The 18,886-nt window shown below is 36.1% G+C and overlaps 1 protein-coding gene across 2 annotated transcripts in view; it reads left to right on the plus strand.

Moving 5' to 3' along the window:
* Positions 1-10,201: 10,201 nt before the first annotated feature.
* Positions 10,202-18,886, plus strand: part of TBC1D32 (TBC1 domain family member 32) — a 185,970-nt gene continuing 177,285 nt past the window's right edge. For both annotated transcript variants that reach the window (XM_059941965.1, XM_059941966.1), the window contains exons 1-2: positions 10,202-10,329; positions 10,506-10,663. In XM_059941965.1, the coding sequence (XP_059797948.1) occupies positions 10,509-10,663 (155 nt within the window). In that variant the 5' untranslated portion in view covers positions 10,202-10,329; positions 10,506-10,508. The remainder of the gene's footprint in view (positions 10,330-10,505; positions 10,664-18,886) is intronic.

Genomic DNA, 18,886 nt, shown 5'->3' on the forward strand with positions numbered 1-18,886 from the left:
TGCAAATGGCAGGATTTCATCTTTCCTCATGGCTCAATAATATTCCATTGTATATATACACCACATCTTCTTTATCCATTCATCCGTTGACAGACACTTTTAGGTTGTTTTCGTATCTTGGTTACGGTGAATAATGCTGCAATGAGCATGAGAGTGCAGAGCTCTCTAAGAATCTTTTGGGACTTCCCTGGTGGTCTAGTGGTTAAGAATCCGCCATCCAACGCAGGGGATGGTTGGGGGAACTAAGAACCCACTTGCTGCAGGACAACTAAGCCTGTGTGCTGCAACTACTGAGCCCATGCACTGCAATTACTTAGCCTGCGCTCCACAAATAGAGAGAAGCCTGCAGACTGCAACAAAAGACTCTGCATGCTGCAACTAAGAGCTGATGCAGCCAAAAATAAATAAATAAATAAATATTTTTTAAAAAAGAATCTTTCAATTCCTTTGGATAATACACAGAAGTGGGATTGATGAATCATATGGTAGTTCTATTTTTGATTTTTTGAGGACTCTCCATACTGTTTTCTATAGTGGATGAACCAATTTACATTGCCATCAGCAGTGCACTTGGGTTCCCTTTTCTCCACAACTTCACCAACACTTGTTATCTCTCGTCTTTCTGATGATTGCCATTTTAATAGGTATGAGATAATATCTCATTGTGGTTCTGATTTGCATTTACATAATGATCAATGATGTTGATCACCTTTTCATGTATCTGTCGGTCACTTGTATGTCTTCGCTGGGAAAATATCTATTCAGTTCCTCTGCCCATTTTTTAATTGGATGGTTTGCTATTGAGTTTTATGAATTCTTTATGTATTTTATATATTAATCCCTTATCAGACGTGATTTGCAAATATTTTCTCCCATTCTGTTGGTTGACTTTTCATTTTCTTGACTGTTTCCTTTGCTGTGCAGAAGCTTTTTAGTTTGATGTAGTCCCACTTATTTGTTTTTGCTTTTGGTGTCATATACAAAAAAATAATCTTTGCCACATCTTGTGAAGAAGCTTTTCACCAAATTTTCTTCTAAGGGTTTTATGGTTTCAGCTCTTATGTTTAAGTCTACAATCCATTTTGAGTTAATTTTTGTGAGTGGTATAAGATAAGGGTCCAATTTTATTCTTTGCATGTGATTATCCATTTCCCAACACAATTTATTGAAGAGCCTGTTCTTGGCTCTTTTTGTTAAATATTAGTTGACTGTACTGTGAGGGCTTATTTCTGGGCTCTAGATTCTTTTCCACTGGTCTATACTATTTTTATGCCAGTACCATATTGTTTTGATTACTATAGCTTTGTAGTATGGTTTGAAATCAGGAGTGTGATACCTCCAGCTTTGTTCTTTCTCAGGACTGCTTTGGCTATTCAGGGTCTTTCGTGGTTCCACAAAAATTTTAGGATTGTTTTTTCTATTTCTGTGAAAAATGAATTGGGATTTTGATAGAAATTGTAGTGAATCTATAGATGGCTTTGAGTAGTATGAACGTTTTAACAATATTAATTTTTCTGATTCATGAACATGGGGTATCTTTCCATTTGCTTGTGTCTTGTTCAGTTTCTTTCGTTGGAGTCTTACAATTTTTAGTGTATAGATCTTTCACTTCCTTGGTTAAATTTATTCCTAAGTATTTTATTGTTTTTGATGCTATAGTGAATGAAACTATTTTTTTAAAATTTCTTTTTCAGATAATTTATTGTTAGAGCATAGAAACACAACTAATTTCTGTATGTTGAGTTTGTATCCTGTAACTTCACTGAATTTGTTTATTAGTTCTAACAGTTTTTTTTTGGTGGAATCTTTAGGATTTTCTGTATATAAGATCATATTATCTGCAAACAAAGACAATTTCACTTGTTCCTTTCCAATTTGAATGCCTTCCATTTCTTTTTCTTGCCTGATTGCTCTGGCTAGGATATCCAGTACTATGTTGAATAGGAGTGGTGAGAGTAGGCACTGGAGCACAGTTGTGCAGGCCAGTGACAGAAGACAAAGCCTGATCCAGGCCCACGAGCAGTTGTGCGGCCCTGGCTGTTGGAATGCTCTCCCATGTCTGCACATGTGCACTGCAGTGGATGTTGATGACAAGTGTCAGGCTGGCAGTGTGAAAGTGCACAGCTGGAGGGGCTAGCCCCAAGTTTGCAGATGGTGGTAGGAGTCAACTGTAGGGATCTAGGCTGTCATCTTGCAGTACAGCTGCACTGCAGGGAGGTCTGCAGCAGCTGTGCTATTGTTTTTTTTTTCATTAGTAAAATCTGCCGTGTTTGGCTGCAGAGCAGGTCACTGTAAACCACAGTCTCTCCTACTGCATGGCTACGATTGGTAACCTCTGCTTCTCTTCCTTGTCCTTAGCCATCTCTATTGTTTCTATACGTGTCTCAGCTTTGCTGAGTCTGGGTGGGGTGAAATCGAAAGGGGACCTTCATGTGGTGCCCCAAAGGATAGGGCAGCTGGTCGCTCATTCCACTTTTCCTTTCCTGGTGAGGGTAACTCTTTCTAGCTGGGAAGTTCCCTCTTGTTGCTGAGCAATGACAGCTTGGAGGATGGGATGATGCAGGCAAAATGAAGCTATCTTCTTTCTTTTCTTGTGTAGTTATTCTCAGGGTTTTTGTTTGTTTGTTTGCTTGTTTGTTTCCCTGTGTTGCTAAAGTTGGACTCCAGAGCGCTCCCAGAGCTCTTTTTGTTTGTGGGTAGCTGGGGTCTCACTCCACTCTATCAAGTCTGCCATTCTGATATTTCTCTTTGCCATCATCCAGATCATTCCCTTAGTTCTCTTCTGTATTCATTCATTCATTCAACAGATATTCTAGAAAGCTATGACCAGGCAGTATTATGGATATTGGAGTTATATCAATGAAAAAAGATGAAGTCCCTGCTTCTATAGAGCAAAAATTCCAGTAAGAGAAGCATAACATGAAAAAATATAGTAGGATGTTAAACTAGAAGTTTCTACTGAGTCACTAAGGTACATTAGATATGAAATTCCAAAATGAAATAAAAGGTCGATATTAAAATTTTCAAAGGAGAGGGTTGAAAAGTTTTTGCATGATTCTTTACCTGCTTAGGGAATAATCAGTGTAACAGTTGGAGAGAACTTTGTGATGAATGATTAGAAAAGAGTATTTTTTTTTTAAATATAAGGGAGTAAAGATCTCTCTTTACTGAACACTATTTACTTTATTGATATTTGGCAGAGATCTAAAGAAAGTAAAAAGATCAGCTATATGAATATCTGAAAGTAAGAGCATTCCAGCCAGAGGGAAAACATCAAAGGCCATGAGGTAAGAGAATGCTTAATGCATTTTAGGAATAGCAAGAAAGCTTGTAAGCATCAAAGTGGCTTGGGGAAGGTGGAAGATTAGATGTGAATGAAATCAGAGAGGAAGCAGAAGATGTCTTCACTTGGGGTGGTATCACTGGATGTTGTAAAATACAGACAGATTCTGGACATGCTTGAGAGTAGAGCTGGCAGAATTTCCTGAAAGCCTGGGTATAGTATATGACTGAAAGAGAGGAGTCAAGGATAATTTAAAAAATTTAGGCTGAGCAATTGGAAATGAGGGTGGGTCATTTACTGAGATGGGAGAGACTCAGGAAGTGAGAGGAGGAAGAGTATTTTCTTTCTTTTTAAATAAAAAAAATTATTATTTTTTTTATTTTGGGGGAAGAGTATTTTCAAAAGTTGGATTTGGAAATGTTAAATTATTAAAGTCCTATCATTTATCCAGATGGAAATGTCCAATAGGCAGTTGCATATAAGAATCTACAGTAGGGCTTCCCTGGTGGCACAGTGGTTGAGAATCTGCCTGCCAATGCAGGGCACACGGGTTCGAGCCCTGGTCTGGGAAGATCCCACATGCCGCAGAGCAACTGGGCCTGTGAGCCACAACTACTCAGCCTGCACGTCTGGAGCCTATGCTCCACAACAAGAGAGGCCGCGATAGTGAGAGGCCCGCGCACCGCGATGAAGAGTGGCCCCCGCTTGCCGCAACTAGAGAAAGCCCTCGCACAGAAACGAAGACCCAACACAGCCAAAAATAAATAAATAAATAAATAAATTAAAAAAGAATCTACAGTAAATGTGAAATGTTAGGGCTGCGGATAAAAGTGAGGGAGTCATCATGGTATACTTGGTATTTTAAAGTCATGGCTCATTTAAGTCTTTGTAGAGTGTAGATGCCTGAGTTTGGAAACCTATGTCTTCTGACTCATTTCACTCTTCCCAAACAAATAACGTTTCTCTCTTGAGTTAGTATGCCCTTGACATCTCACTAAACTCATGCCTGTATTCCTTGTACACCAAAGGTTTTTCCTCTAAGTATATCTGCCTATGTCTCATGAGGTCTAATTTCAGGATAAGACCTCATTCACACTCAGAGGACACAAACTTCTCCCTTGACTGTTTCTTGGTGTATAATGAAGCTTGAGCTATCAATAAATCCTTGCCCACTCAGAACACACAAAAGGCCTCCAACCAACTCTGTCTTCTTTTACAATGTAGCTCGACTTATTTAAAAATTCCTATCTACATGAACTATAAGTATTCATAAATTATGCTTCCTTGCATAGAACAAGGTGAGACTTCAAGCTAAATCCTTACCCACAACTTCTAAAGATTCATCCCAGAACTGCCAGCCTATGTTTTAGTAGGTAAACCCTCACTTATAGTGTACACACAGAATAAACCAAATTCTCTGTTATCTCTTCTCAACATTCTTTTTGTCCTTGGGGGTTTATGTCTTTTGTATTTCTTTATCCTCATTTTAGTGGGGTTTCTGGATAGAGTAGGAATAAATGCATATGTTCAAGTTGCCATATTTAACAGGTTAAATAATTTTTAAATCATAAAAATCCAGTAAAATGCTTCTTATAGGGTGTTACTAGTTAGAACAAATGTATTTTGTACAGGCAACTTTGCTTAATAGCAAAGTGTTTCTTAAAATGATTTTTTTAAAAAGGCTTTAAAAATTACCCAGTGCTTACTGTTGGTAGTCTAACAGTACTTGTGACATTTTACTATAATTTTGTAATTCACTAGAATATTGTATTATGGAATTTTGTTAGTAATTTTTTTATATCTGTATTAGAAAAAGGATAACTCAGTTTTTACAGAAAACCTCAAGTTACCAAATTCTATTAAATTGATTCTTCTTCCAATTCAAATGTTATTTTAGTGCCTTTCTACCTTTAAAATGTGTTATCCTAATGTTCATGGTTAGTATAAACAGGAAAAGTACCTGGGAAAAGAAAGGATATGCTTAATTTTATTGTTGAGAACATATATAAATAAATTTGAAACTGCCACTAAAAATATTAAATATCACAGAATACAAAGGCTATTTTAAATCTGTATATGAAAAAACTGACCTGGAAAACAAAAAAGTTTCAAAAGTAGTAATGGGATAAACAGAGGCAGCTGAAGAATTTGAATTAGACTATTATAGCTTCTCTTAGATAATGTAAGTATTATATGCCAAGATTACAAGAAAATCACCAAAACTACTATGGACAAATAATTGAACTGAACAGACTCTCCAAATGCTGATTCTTAGAACTGGAGGAAATTATTCAAGATAATATGTAGCATCTTGTCTAATTATTTATAAACGTGTCTCCCTTACATGTTACATGTCTATCTCACCAGACTGTGAGCTATTGAGGACAGCAGACTTGTCTTACCTATCTTACTGTTCACTGATCCAAGCATAACATATAACAAAGTACCTAGCACATGGCAGATATCTTATATGTGTTTGATTAGGAGATGGCTAGTGAGTGATTTTATAGAGATGATCAGTGACTCTGGAAAAAGAAAGAGTATGTCTGCTCGACTCCTTTCTCTTTTTTGATTTTTAGCCTCAGCCTATGTGCAGGATGCATGCATTCTGCTCTGCTTTCTGTCTACCTTCGTGGGGGTGGCTTGCTATTTTATAGCTATACAAATGGTTGGGTGGGTAAAGGCTAATTTAGCGGTGAAATATTAGCAAGCCTGTTGTGCCACAAACATAAGTCACATTTTTCAATTAAACTTTTAATGAAGTTGGTATTTTATCTTCAGCTGTTGGACTCCTATGTTTGCCTCTCAGTTCTGACCTTGGGTGGGAAAGAGGAGTGCTATTTATTGTGACCCCATGTACTACCAACTCTAAAAGGGCACTCTGTTTCTAAAATGAAAGTATAAATATGCATTAATAAAAGTAAAATAGTGTAGTAGAACTTATAACAAAAAGCAAGTGCTTCTGCCTCATTGCTGCCCCAACCCCATTGGAGTTTCAACCTCTCAGAGGCAACCATATTCAAATGTTTGTTTTTAATTGTCTTGATAGTTTTCTCATTAATTCAATATAACCATGCCATTATTTATCAACTTATCAACTTTAGACATAATCCATTGGCTTTCTTCTATAGTGCAGGAGGATTTAGTGCACTTATTCTATCCCTGGACTAAGAATTTGTTAGGTCTAGCATTATATATACTAATATGACAATTATGGTAGAAGAAATTTTCATCCGTAATTGTAAGATATGTGTGTATTGCCTAATATGTAATCATGCAATGTACATTACAGACATTCAGTAAATAGAGTGAATGTATACAATTTTAGGTTCAAACTTTTCCACTTAAAATGTGAATAATTCCCGTTATTGAACATTCATAGGAAACATATTTTTAAATGGCTGATATTAACAGCATATGCCTGTGCCATAATTTATTTAACCTTCAACCTATTATGAAATACTTAGGAGGTTTTCCAGTTTTTTAAAGTTACAAATAACCTGTCTGTAAACATCCTCATAATAAATCTATCAACTGCATCTCTGATCCTTGGAGTAGATTCTTAGAAATAAAATTACTGAGTCAAAAGTTCTTGATATATATTGCCAGTTTCATTTCCAAGATTTTGCTTATATGCACTCCTAATAACATAATAAAAGAGTAATCATTTCACTGCATATTGTTCAATCCTAAATACATATATGCTCTAGAACTCTGCTAATTTTGTAAATTGGTTACCTTGTTTTAGCTTGCTTTTTTTTTTTTTAACCAGTGTGGCTGAAGATTTTTTCATGTCTATTATTCATTATTACATAACATTTTGATTTCTTCAGTTTAATACGTGGCTATATCACTAATTTAAATTTTTTAATGCTTCAGAGGAATATTTTATAAATTAATTTGTTTTAGCATTATTGGCTAGTCTTTACATGAAAAAAAATCCCAAAGGAAAGCAATTTTAAGGATTAGCAAACTTATTGAAAGTTCACAGTGAAGCAAAAATTAGCTGCATGGCCTATTGTGTGCCATGGCATCCTCTAGAGTCTTAGGGAGTTTTGAATGCAGGAAGCATTGAGAAAAGGTGGTCAGAGGCAGTAGAAACAGAGATGATAAAAAAAGACAAACTGAGTCATGAAAATGATAGGATTATTACAGTCTGAATAACAAGTAATTAGGTTGGCACAACAGTTTCTGAATATTTTGAGAGGCTTTTGTATCTTTAACAATGATAAATGCTATTTCAGGCCTGCATAAATGCTAACTGTGTATTGCTGAGACAACTGTATTTTCTTTACCTGTATCTTGTAATCCAAAATAGCAAATCTAAAAAAAAAAATGATTTTATTCAACTCTGAAGTGCATCTTATTCAAGGATATTTTGTAAGAACATGTGCAGAAACCTTCTCTGGGAAATTAAAGACTTTTGGAGAGACTGGAGGTTTTGCTTACTTACTTCTTTACATTTAAAATTGCTATAGCTTCCCGTTGAATTAATATTTTAAAATTATGAAGTGACATGCCATATTCCTAACATCTCTTCTTCTTAAATTTTATTTTTGCTGACACAAATATAGCTTCAACAATTTTTTCTTGGATAATATTCACCTGGTTTTTCTTTCCTTACCTTTTTAATGTTAACTTTTCTATGTTTTTAGGGTTTTTATAAATAGCATATAGTTAGCTATTTAAAAATCTAATCTGACAGTTCCTTTAAGTGGAGGGTTGAGTTCATTTAAATTTATCAATGTTTTGTACTTTTTCTATCATGTATCTTTGTATATTTTAAATTTTTCCCATTTTTCTTATGCTCCTGTTTTCTTACTTGATTTTTTTTTTCAAATTGATTGGGTTTTTTGTTTTTCTCTCCTTATATCATTTTCCCTCCATTTTTTGAATTTAAGTTCTCTATATCTAGTCTTTTAATGGTTACATTTGAAATTTCACCATGCCTATCTGACCAAGTTTAATATCTTAAACTTCCTTCAGAAAAATTCAAGGATTGCAGAATACTTCAACTTATCATTATATTTCCTACTTACCCAGGGTTGTTTATAGTATTTTAATACTATGCATTTTCACCTTCACAAATTAGGATATTATAAATTACTTTTTTATACAGACAATATTTATTGAGGTATATTTAAATACATTACTCCCCTCACCCCCTTTTTGGCTAACTTTCCTTTTTGAATATCAGGTATTCTTTTAAGTTTTTTTCCCTTCTTCCTAAGGTATATCCTTTAGAACAGTGGTTTTCAATCTGTGCAGTTCAAATCTCCCCCCACTGTTCCCAAGAAAGCATTTTAGAAATATGTGGGGGATATTCTGTCATCACAATAATTTGATGGCATTTACTGGTATTTGTAGTGTGATCTAGGGATGCTGAACATCTTGAAATACACAGGACACTCTCCCACACAAAAGAATTGTTCTGGTTCCCATATAACTTTCAGCAGTCCTGCTGGACATTCACGTAGATTAAAAAGCTCTTGATAAGTATCTGAGTCCATGAACTGATTCCATTTATATAAAAATAATATTTGGCACAGTTTTAATACACTGACTTTTCTAGGAATGCAAAAACTATGTAAATAAAGAGTATATCTTATTTTGCTCTGAATTTTACCAATAATAGTCTACCATTTCAAAAAATTACATCGCTAATGGCTATGTTAATCCTGGTGTCTGAGTTGCCAATATAACTCACCTGTGTTAGTCTGAAAATGCAGTTGTCACGTGCTGGTGATTCTACGCACATACAGGTATTGGCTTTTATAGCTTCGCCCACAGATAAAGGTACAAGTATGCCTACTCTGCCAGTGTGTTTTTTTCTTAATGTGGTAATAAGACAATCAAAATTGAGCATATATTTCACTAAGAAACATGCTGCTAGAGATGGCAAAGATATATCATACTTTTGCTCCTGTAAGTAACAGCATAGACAAAGAAGTCATTGATGCTGGCTAACATGTAAAGTGAATCAGATGTTGTTGGACCAGGGGCATAAAATATAAAGCTGGATAAGGGAGAATTTATTGACATTGAACCACAGATTAGTGGTTTGGGACTGACTATTCTGTAGACACCAGGATCTGATCCTAACCAACAATGATGGGTTGGTACTTTGTAGCTTGGACATGACCATGGACTGGGGACTTACCTAGATTGGAAATTGTATGAAGGACCATGATTATCCATTGCACCTTCCTGCAGAGTGATCTTTATATGTGATATCTCACTATTTAGTTCTGGAATCCCATTGTGTTCTACTACTTTCAAGACAAACCTCTAATCCCTTAAAAGTGCCAAATATGACCCTTTCCGATGTGGTCCATTTACTTCTCTAGACCCCTCACCTCCTCTAATTCTAAAAACTCAAGTACCGGAATATGCTACACTCTCTCTGGTCCCTACCCTTTGCACGTTCAGTTTGTTTTCTCTTCACTTCTTTCCTTGACTCTTCTTTTGGGTTAAAAGGTGATTCTAGGTTTCCACAGCACCTACCTGGCGCATTTCTCTATCATAACACTTAATTGCACTGTGTTGTAATCGTTGATTTCTTGTTTGTTAGAATGTGAGAGCGTCCTCTTCTTTACAGTTCCTAGCAGGGTGCTTGGTAAAGGGTAGGAGTCAATAGGTGTTGGCTGTTTGAAGGAAAGAGCATTGCAACACTTCAATACCATTCACTCAATTAAAACTTTTCAAGCTGCTTTCAGTTTCACTTCTATTATCTTTCTTTTATTGACCCACCTTCTCCTCCGACTCTTTTTTTCCTCCCACCTACAACCCTTTCAGCGAGCGCACCTGAGACTTCCTCTAGGAGCCCGGGCAGGCTGTCAAGCGGCACTCCCTCCCACCTGAAAAGTCACGTCAACGTGCAAACGTCACGCGTAGCGCTGACGTCCCGCCGTCAAGTCCACCCGCAGAGGCTTTGGGATATCTTTTTTGCTCTTAGTCGGTGCAGCTTGAATCCTCTTGGCCCGGAAGGACGGCAGCAACGAGTTCCAAAGGCGGGACCTCGAGGATTGTTGTTTCCCCAACGCAAGGTAACTTGTTTTTCTGAACGACGCGCTGGCAGCCGAGGGCCCGCCCCTAAGCGCCTGCCGCGGTCTCCCGGGGAACGGCGCTGTGCGCCGGTGGGGGCTGGGTGGGGACGCGCGTGCGCAGGGCGCGGCGTTTGCTGGGACCCTCAGCAATGGGCATGGGCGTTTGATTCTGACAGAGGATGGCCCATTTCTCCGGCGAGGGCGAAGTGATGCTGCAGGCGATGCTGAGGCAGTTGTTCCAGAGCGTGAAGGAGAAAATCACGGGGGCTCCCTCCCTGGAGTGCGCCGAGGAGATCCTCTTACATCTGGAGGAAACTGATGAAAATTTTCACAAGTAAAATTCCTTTTGATTTCTTAAGCAAACAAACCAGCTGATCCAGAAAAGATCAAAATGTAGTTGGATAAAGAATGTTCACTTGATTGTTGTCAAAATAGCGCCCAAGTTGGAGGTTCATGATTTCCTTTATTTACTCAGATACTGAATTTATTTTATATTCTTTACTTATTTTCCAAACCTTATGCTTCCTCTGTGTTTTTACTGACACAACCGACATATCCTAATTATTATTTTTCTCCTGGGCAATATAGTAACATTAGTTGTAAATTATTCTTGTTCATTTAAGAATAATTCTATCATCCCAAGGGATTTCTGTCACTATACCTCAAAAGCATTGAGTTCCCAAGATCCCTGCTGCTTTGCTGATCTGATCTTTCAGTGGCTGCACCAGTTATGCATTTTGAGCACGACAGGAACACTCAAGTGAGATTGACTTCCTATGGAATAGCTTAAGTTCCTACAGAGGGATAAGGTGCATACTCAAATGTCTGTGATACATGTCAGGAGTATAAGTGCTATAGAAGTCCAGAGTGCTCTGGGTTTGGGAGCAGTAGATAGGAAGTTTAATGAGAGAGGTACCATTTGAGGTAAATCTTGAAGAGTATGTTTCCCTAGAGACGTGTGTTTTTCTTTTGATTTGAGTCATGTGTAATTTAAATTAAGCCTCTCCATCGAAAAGTTTACCTCCAGGTGCCTCAATTTATTATTATTAGTAATGATATTTTTAATTAAGTGTTTGCCTTTCATTTTGATCTCACAGAAGAAGACATTTAACAATTTTCTTGTTATGTTATCTTTACTGACTTTTGTGTGCCCTGCTTCCTACCTGCTTCATATGTGGGCATCAGGGGATCCTTGAGCCCTTTAATATTCTGTACAGAAGTTTGTGTTTACTTGCAGATTTATGGGGGGAGCATTACAGTTTTCACCAGATTCTCAAGGGAGTTTTAAGAAGTGTGGAAGGAATTTTTTGTTAATTAGTATTTCTGGTTATACATATGCTTTCTTTTATATTTCCATGATTTTCTTGTTTATTCATTAAGTCCACTACTAAGAGCTGATATTGCATGATAATATTCTTTATTTTGGAGATACCAGAGGCCAGCTTTTATTGGTTAGCTATTGATTTATTACTTAAACAGAGGAATATAGAAAAATTGCAACTTTCTCAAATTCAGTTTTGGTTGTTAATGTTTATTATACTCATGTAATACTAATTTACCTCAAATCCACATCAAGCGTTAAATTTGGGGTTTAATTTCTGGTTTTTATTTCACATGTAAATACTTGTTTAAAATATTTTCAAATTGTTGAGTTTTTGCTAGGATCATATTCTGGGAATTTGTCCATTTAATCTAGATTTTCAAATTTATTTGTGTAAAGATTTTTGTTAATATCCTATTACTTTTTAAATATTTCCAGTATCTATAATTGTCCTCTTTTTATTCTTTTTTTAAATTTATGCCTTTCCTCCTTTGTTCTCCATCTGTTCTGCTAGAGGTTTATCTAGACTAATTTTATTAGTCTTTTCAGAGAACTAGCTATTAACTTCGATTTTCCTTTCTATTATGTATTTATTTTATGGTTTTTAAAATTTCTGCTCTTCTTTTTTCCCTTCCTGGGACACTTTTTAAAATTTGTGATGAATGTTTAACTCATTTATTTGCAGCTTTTCTTCTTTTTTTAATGTAAACATTTAAGACTACACATTTGCCTATAAATATTGCTTTAGCTGTGTCAATTTTTAAATGCTTTTCAAGTTAAAGTTGGATCATTCTGGTTCCTTTCAGCAGTGTAATGACTATTGTATTAATGTCAACTCTTCTTCAACAGTTTATTAGATTAAAGGCCTGCTGATTAATTGCATAGTTAATATTTACTATTTAATAAAGAGATTTGCTTGTGGCCTACCTAAAAAAACCCAGACACATTCAAATTATAAAAGTTTGTAGTCTTAAAAGTAAGATTTATAATTCTAAAAGTAGTTTGAGTAATTTTTAGTCTTAAAAATATAGATAATAAAATTCATGTGTTAGCTGCACTAGCCTGAGATCTGTGTCTTAGGAGGAAGGAACTCCTTATGAAGGAGGAAAGAGGAGGAGATGCTTGTGTTTGGTATTTTCATAGTATCTTACAGTCTCAGAGTTTGATGAGATCCTAACTGTCAGTCTAGGTACTCATATTTTCATTCATCTTTCTATTCACTGACCTAACTCTCCTTGAACACTAAATGTTCTTGAGTCACTTAGGTATATGTTGCTTCCCGAAGTGTTTCATACATCAGAATTATCTGTCATCCCATCTCCACTATCAGAACATTGGTTCCTTAAATCCACCTGATGTCTTGGTATATTAGCAAGAAAAATAATCTTATTAAGTAGATTTATAGGGGAAACTGGTATCTTTAGGCTACTGGCATTTTTGTAAGAAGCTGGTTGTTAAAACAACTGAGTCCATGAATGATGGAATTTCAGGTGGTATAATAAAGTGGGGGAAGAATGCGGTCATTTGGGGAGAAAGCATAGTGTAGGCAGAACGGCCCTATCTGGGGGTTTTCCCCACAGTGCAGCTGCCCTAACCTATCTCTGCTTTTCATAGCCTCTTTTATTTTTATTTTTTACCCTAAACTGTACACTTTCTCTAAAAGATCCAAGCTTGCTTTCTTTTCTTTGAAAGTGGCAGCTAGGATTTGAGGCTTGCAGGAGGGGTGAGAGGTAGGGAAGAAGACATTGCTTTCATTATGTGTCTGTGTATAAATTTTTACACTTAGACTGGCTTCCTTTAAAAAAAAAAAAAACAACAGCCCTGGTTTTCAGTCTTGGTTACACTAGGATTGATTGGAGTTTGTTTAAAAAAACACTGATGATGAACTTTAACCATAAGTGAATCCAAATTTCCTGGGGGGCTTGGCAGAGGGGGAGTGGTAGAGACTGGGCCTTGGTATTCTTGGAAAAACCCTCTAGGTGATTCTAATATGCAGCCAGGGTTGAGAACCACAAAACTAGAAAATACTTACTTACATTTCAATGAGAATTGCTATATGTACATATATATATATATATATATATGTATATATGTATATCATCAGGGTTGCTAAGTGTATAAATACTTAGCAACCCTAATGATTGTAACAGTCTCTAATGCAGAGGCTCTTCTTTGTAGCCCTCTAATCTGATATATTTTTGGTTTGATACAGAAGGAGCACAATTGTATTTATTGAATTGGGATTTTTTTTTTTTTTTACAGAAGAATCTACCAGTGACTTTCTAAATTAGTGAACTCTAGTATGTTTAAGTGATATCTTCAAGAAAACATCCGTTATGTAAAGTGTTATCCCTGCATAGAAGAAATCGCTAAGAATTATATGTATGCTTCCATAATTAATGAATGCATTTAGTAACTGTTTATCATGATTCAGAGGCTTATTCTTTGACCTAAAAGGTTGTAGGTAGTATAAAATACTCATTCTTTTTTTTTTTATTCTTTTTTTTAACGTAGCTTTTTATACACTAATATATGTAAAGTTAAGTTTATCATATAATAAGTCCTATAATCCTGAAATATAATCCATTTTAAGGATTCCAAATATCAGCATTATAATTCGTAACTTAATAAGTTATCTTTTTAAAACGTATCATTACTGATAATTTTTCTGTATATTAGTGAAAACGTTCTTGTTAAAATAGCTAAGAGGATGATTTCCTCAAACAAACTTGTACTAAATTTTTTATGTCCTTATACTGTAATAGTAATCTCTGTATATTTTGATATCAACATTTGAACGTGTCAGAAATTCATCATGGGAAAAAAATCCTTAAATTTTCCTAGGTAATAAAGGTGAAGAAAGAAGAATGGAAAACAGTGAATGTTCTTTTACTCAACTTAGTAAAATTTTCCTGTGTAAATGTGAAAAATTTCATATTTGTCAGAAGTAAAGCAGAATGATCACACACATTGCTGTGTATTTTACTTCTAGGATTTTTTGGGGTATTGCCATGAATTCAAATGGTAAAAGAACGAACACAAAATGAATTATCGGATGGGAATTTGAAGACGTGGATTACTCTTACCCACGGAGTAGAAGGGCCCACTTGAAGAAATTACTGTTTTCACTGATTTGGGATTGGAGACTCTCAGAGTTTTCCAATGATCAGTGAGTCAGTAGAGCATCCTAAGGTCATAGGCAGCCTGGTAGTCCTCCCATGATAGAGGACCTGACCTCTCAAGAGATCTTTTTTTCTTAAAAGATTCATTTGAAAAGAGCAGTAACCTATTAAGGCAAGATTCAGACTTGGGGTCCTTGGGTTAATTTAACTTGGCAAATGAACCAAAACTTTAAAGCATTTTGAATGGGGTCTTCAGGGAGATGTTATTGTGGTCATAGGTCAAAGTAATGTCATTAAAAAAAAGTGTGTGGTTATTTAAGTTCCCAAAGAACAGATTTAAAAATGTTCCTAGCATATTTGTTATTTACATCTGATGCTAAATAGCGGGGATTTTAAAAATATGTCTTTTATTTTAGAATGATATTGTCTTAACTTTCTTGAATACATTTTGTTAATGGGCTTGCATTATATTTTCTTACTGCCTTTGTTATGAAAATATCATTTTTGTTACTTACAGATTGGGCTTTAAACAAAGCAAACACAAAAGTTATATTTCTCAGTTAAATATTCGTTTCTCCTAATTACCTGATTTGTGGCACAGAGATAGGGCTGATGAAACTAAGGGACTAGGATAATTCTGCCATTCCATAGTAGGTGTTGATGGTGGGATGTAGAATTCATCCTCAGAAAGGCTCTTCTTTCAATTTCAGGGAAATAACTCAGGCTTGCCCCACCTTCCATTTCTCACTGAGTATCTCAGAGATGCCGAAGAAAACTGATGTGTCTGATTGACTAGCTCTGGGCAGGATTGTGAAGACGATCAGAATTATTTTTAGGGACTTTTCGTCTCTCTCTTCACTTTCTTCCACATTCACTGTTCTCCTCTCTTTCCCAGTAGTAAGAGACTGGCTGTGAGATCACACTGGGCTGAAAGGGTTATCTGGATCCTTTTCATTTTCAAAGTCATTTCAAAGAAAGCAGTGATACCTTTATGATATCTTGCCTGTGTAAGTTTTCACCATTTTGTATAAAATATGCAAAGATTTGGTTTAGAAATACCCTAAACAAAAAAGTCAACATTTAAAATGGATGGATCTAATAAATTATAATATATAAACTATAATGGAAAAGATTATGGAAGAGAATATACATGTATATGTGTAACTGAATCATTTTGCAGTACACCAGCAACTAACACAGCATTGTAGGAATCTGCTGATCAGAGTTGTAAGACACTTAGGCTAGTTTAAAAGCTATCTGAATACAGAATCTGTATCTAGATCAGTGCTTCTCAAGTTATGGTACTAGGACCAGCAGCATTGGCACCAGCATCAGCATCACCTGGGAACTTGTTAGAAATGCAAATTCTTGGGCCCACAGTATACTGGACCTCTGAGAGTGGGGCCCAGCAATCTGTGTTTTAATAAGCCCTTCAGGTGATTCTTATCAATGTTATACTTTTTAAAAAAATTAATTTATTTATTTTTGGCTGTGTTTGGTCTTCGTTGCTGTGCGAGGGCTTTCTCTAGTTGCGGCGAGCGGGGGCTACTCTTCGTTGCAGTGCGCGGCTTCTCATTGTGGTGGCTTCTCTTGTTGCGGAGCACGGGCTCTAGGCACGCAGGCTTCACTTGTTTTGGCACGCGGGCTCAGTAGTTGTGGCTCATGGGCTCTAGAGCGCAGGCTCAGTAGTTGTGGCGCATGGGCTTAGTTGCTCCACCACATATGGGATCTTCCCGGACCAGGGCTCGAAACCGTGTCCTCTGCATTGGTAGGCTTATTGTTAACCACTGTGCCACCAGGGAAGCCCCATGTTATACTTTAAGAACCACTGATTTATAGGATGATCTAAGAGGGCCCTTGCAGTTGTTTAGCTAAAGTTATGAAGATGTGAACATTAATCTGATGGCAGTGGGAAAGGAAAGAGAAGTTGTGGAGGAAGAATTTACAGAATTACAGAGCTTGGTAACTAATTAGATCTGAGATGTAATAGAGAAGATTGTTTGAGGCTATACACAGGTATCTGATTGAAGGATGGTACCATTAACAAAGATACACGTCAGAAGAGAACGTGGTTTGTGAGCAGGTGGGTAGGATGATAAATTTGGTATTGATTGTGCTGATTCATATGGTGAAAAAAACATAAAGTAGCCTTGTCCAGTAGGTAGTTAATATATAGGCATACCTCGGAGATATTGCATGTTTGGTTCCAGACCACTGTAATGAAGCAAATATTATAATAAAGCAAGTCACATGATTTTTGGGGGAATTTCCTAGTGCATATAAAAGCTATGTTTACACCATACTGTGATCTATTAAGTGTGCAATAGCATTATATATAAAAAAGTACATACGTTAATTAAAAAATGCTTGATTGCTAAAAATGCTAACCGTCATCTGAGCCTTCAGCAAATTGTAGTAGTAACATCAAAGATCACTGATCACAGATTACTGTAACAAATATAATAATAATGAAAAAGTTTGAAATATTGTGAGAATTACCAAAATGTGACAGACACAAAGTGAGTAAATGCTGTTGGTACTGATAGACTTGCTCTGATGCAAGGTTGGCACAAACCTTCGGTTTGCTAAAAACTCCCAATATCTGTGAAGCACAATAAAGTGCAATAAAACGAGGTATGCCTGTATAGGTCTATATTCTGGGGAGACCTTTTGGCTGAAGAAAGAACTAAAGGAATCACCTGTTTGTGTTGAGTCTGAAGTTGACACTGTGGGAGTAGAGAATATCCTTTTTAATTTTGTTGTTTATAATGATTAAGTTTCTTGTCTATTGCCTCCTGAATTTAAAATAGTGGAATGAAGCAGACATGATCATTTCCAAGTTACAGATGGAAAAACAGACTTGTCCCAGGCCACTCCAGCTAGAGTGGTAGAGCTGGAGCTGGCATTCAGGCCGTTTTGACTCTGAGCCTGTACTTTTTCTATAATACTACATGGTTTCATGTCAAATATCTCTACTTGACTTTTGGAGCCTGCATCGTCTATGGCAGGCCTGCCCCTTACATAACTGAAGCAGCCATGGAGATTCCAAGAATCAGCATTGGGTTCAGAGTTGAGGAGAAATGGGCAGGGCAGGAAATTCAAATCAAAAGCAGTTAAAATTGAAAATGAGATCCTTTGGCTACCTGGGTAAAAGGTGGCTGTTCTTTAGAGGACATACAATCATTTAATAAATATTAAACTGAAGACTATATGCTGGATACCATGATGGACTTATAATTATGTGAAGAAAATTATTCAGGCTCTCCTTGATCTCCTGTACTGCATATATGCAAGGCTCTTATACAGTGACACATTCAAACTACAAGTCTTGAACATAGTGGCATTTACAAAAATGGCCTGTCCTAAATTATCTTTGTCATTTAAGAGACCACAAAAACTTTTTTAACCTTTCTAAATTGTGATATTAATTATAATTGTTGCTCTTTATTTTCAGTAAACATATTTCATAAAATAATTATCCACTTTTGGAACTCTTGTCCTTTCATATTTGCTTATTGTCTGAGTTTGCAAATGGATTTTAATGTTAGCATCAACCCAACAGTATGAAGAAAAAGGTCCAGTGTATTGAATTGTCTGAGCTACGTCTTGTGAACATAGTCTGACAAAAGCTGATTAGGTGGAATTTAGGTCAGTTCAAAATGAACACAATTTCCAAATGTACAAAAAACTCTTGATGATTGGAGCTTAACCTTTTCCTATTTATTCTTTTATAATTACTGTTATCTAGTGTGGTTTTCTTCATCAGCTTGAACAATTGTGAAAATCTTTAACAACTGCTTTCCCTACCATTAAGCATCACACGTAAAACATATGAGCATAAAAAAGAAGTGTGAAAAGACTCCTAACCCCCTAAAGTTTGTGCTGGTCCCGAAATTTGCTGTCTACTGTCATCATCTTTAAATGTGGTCTTTTCCGAGTGTCTCAGAAAAAAACAACAAAATTCTAGATTAGCTATATGATTTGGGATGAATAACTAATTTAATCCTGGCTTAAGGTAAGAAATCTGATTATATGTTACAAATCTTTCTGTGCTAACATTTTTTCTGGGTATGGTTGATAAGTGAGTTCATGATATTTACTGCATTTATTTTTT

Source organism: Balaenoptera ricei, chromosome 12 (assembly GCF_028023285.1).
Source record: "Balaenoptera ricei isolate mBalRic1 chromosome 12, mBalRic1.hap2, whole genome shotgun sequence".
In the NCBI taxonomy this organism is placed as follows: Eukaryota; Metazoa; Chordata; class Mammalia; order Artiodactyla; family Balaenopteridae; genus Balaenoptera; species Balaenoptera ricei.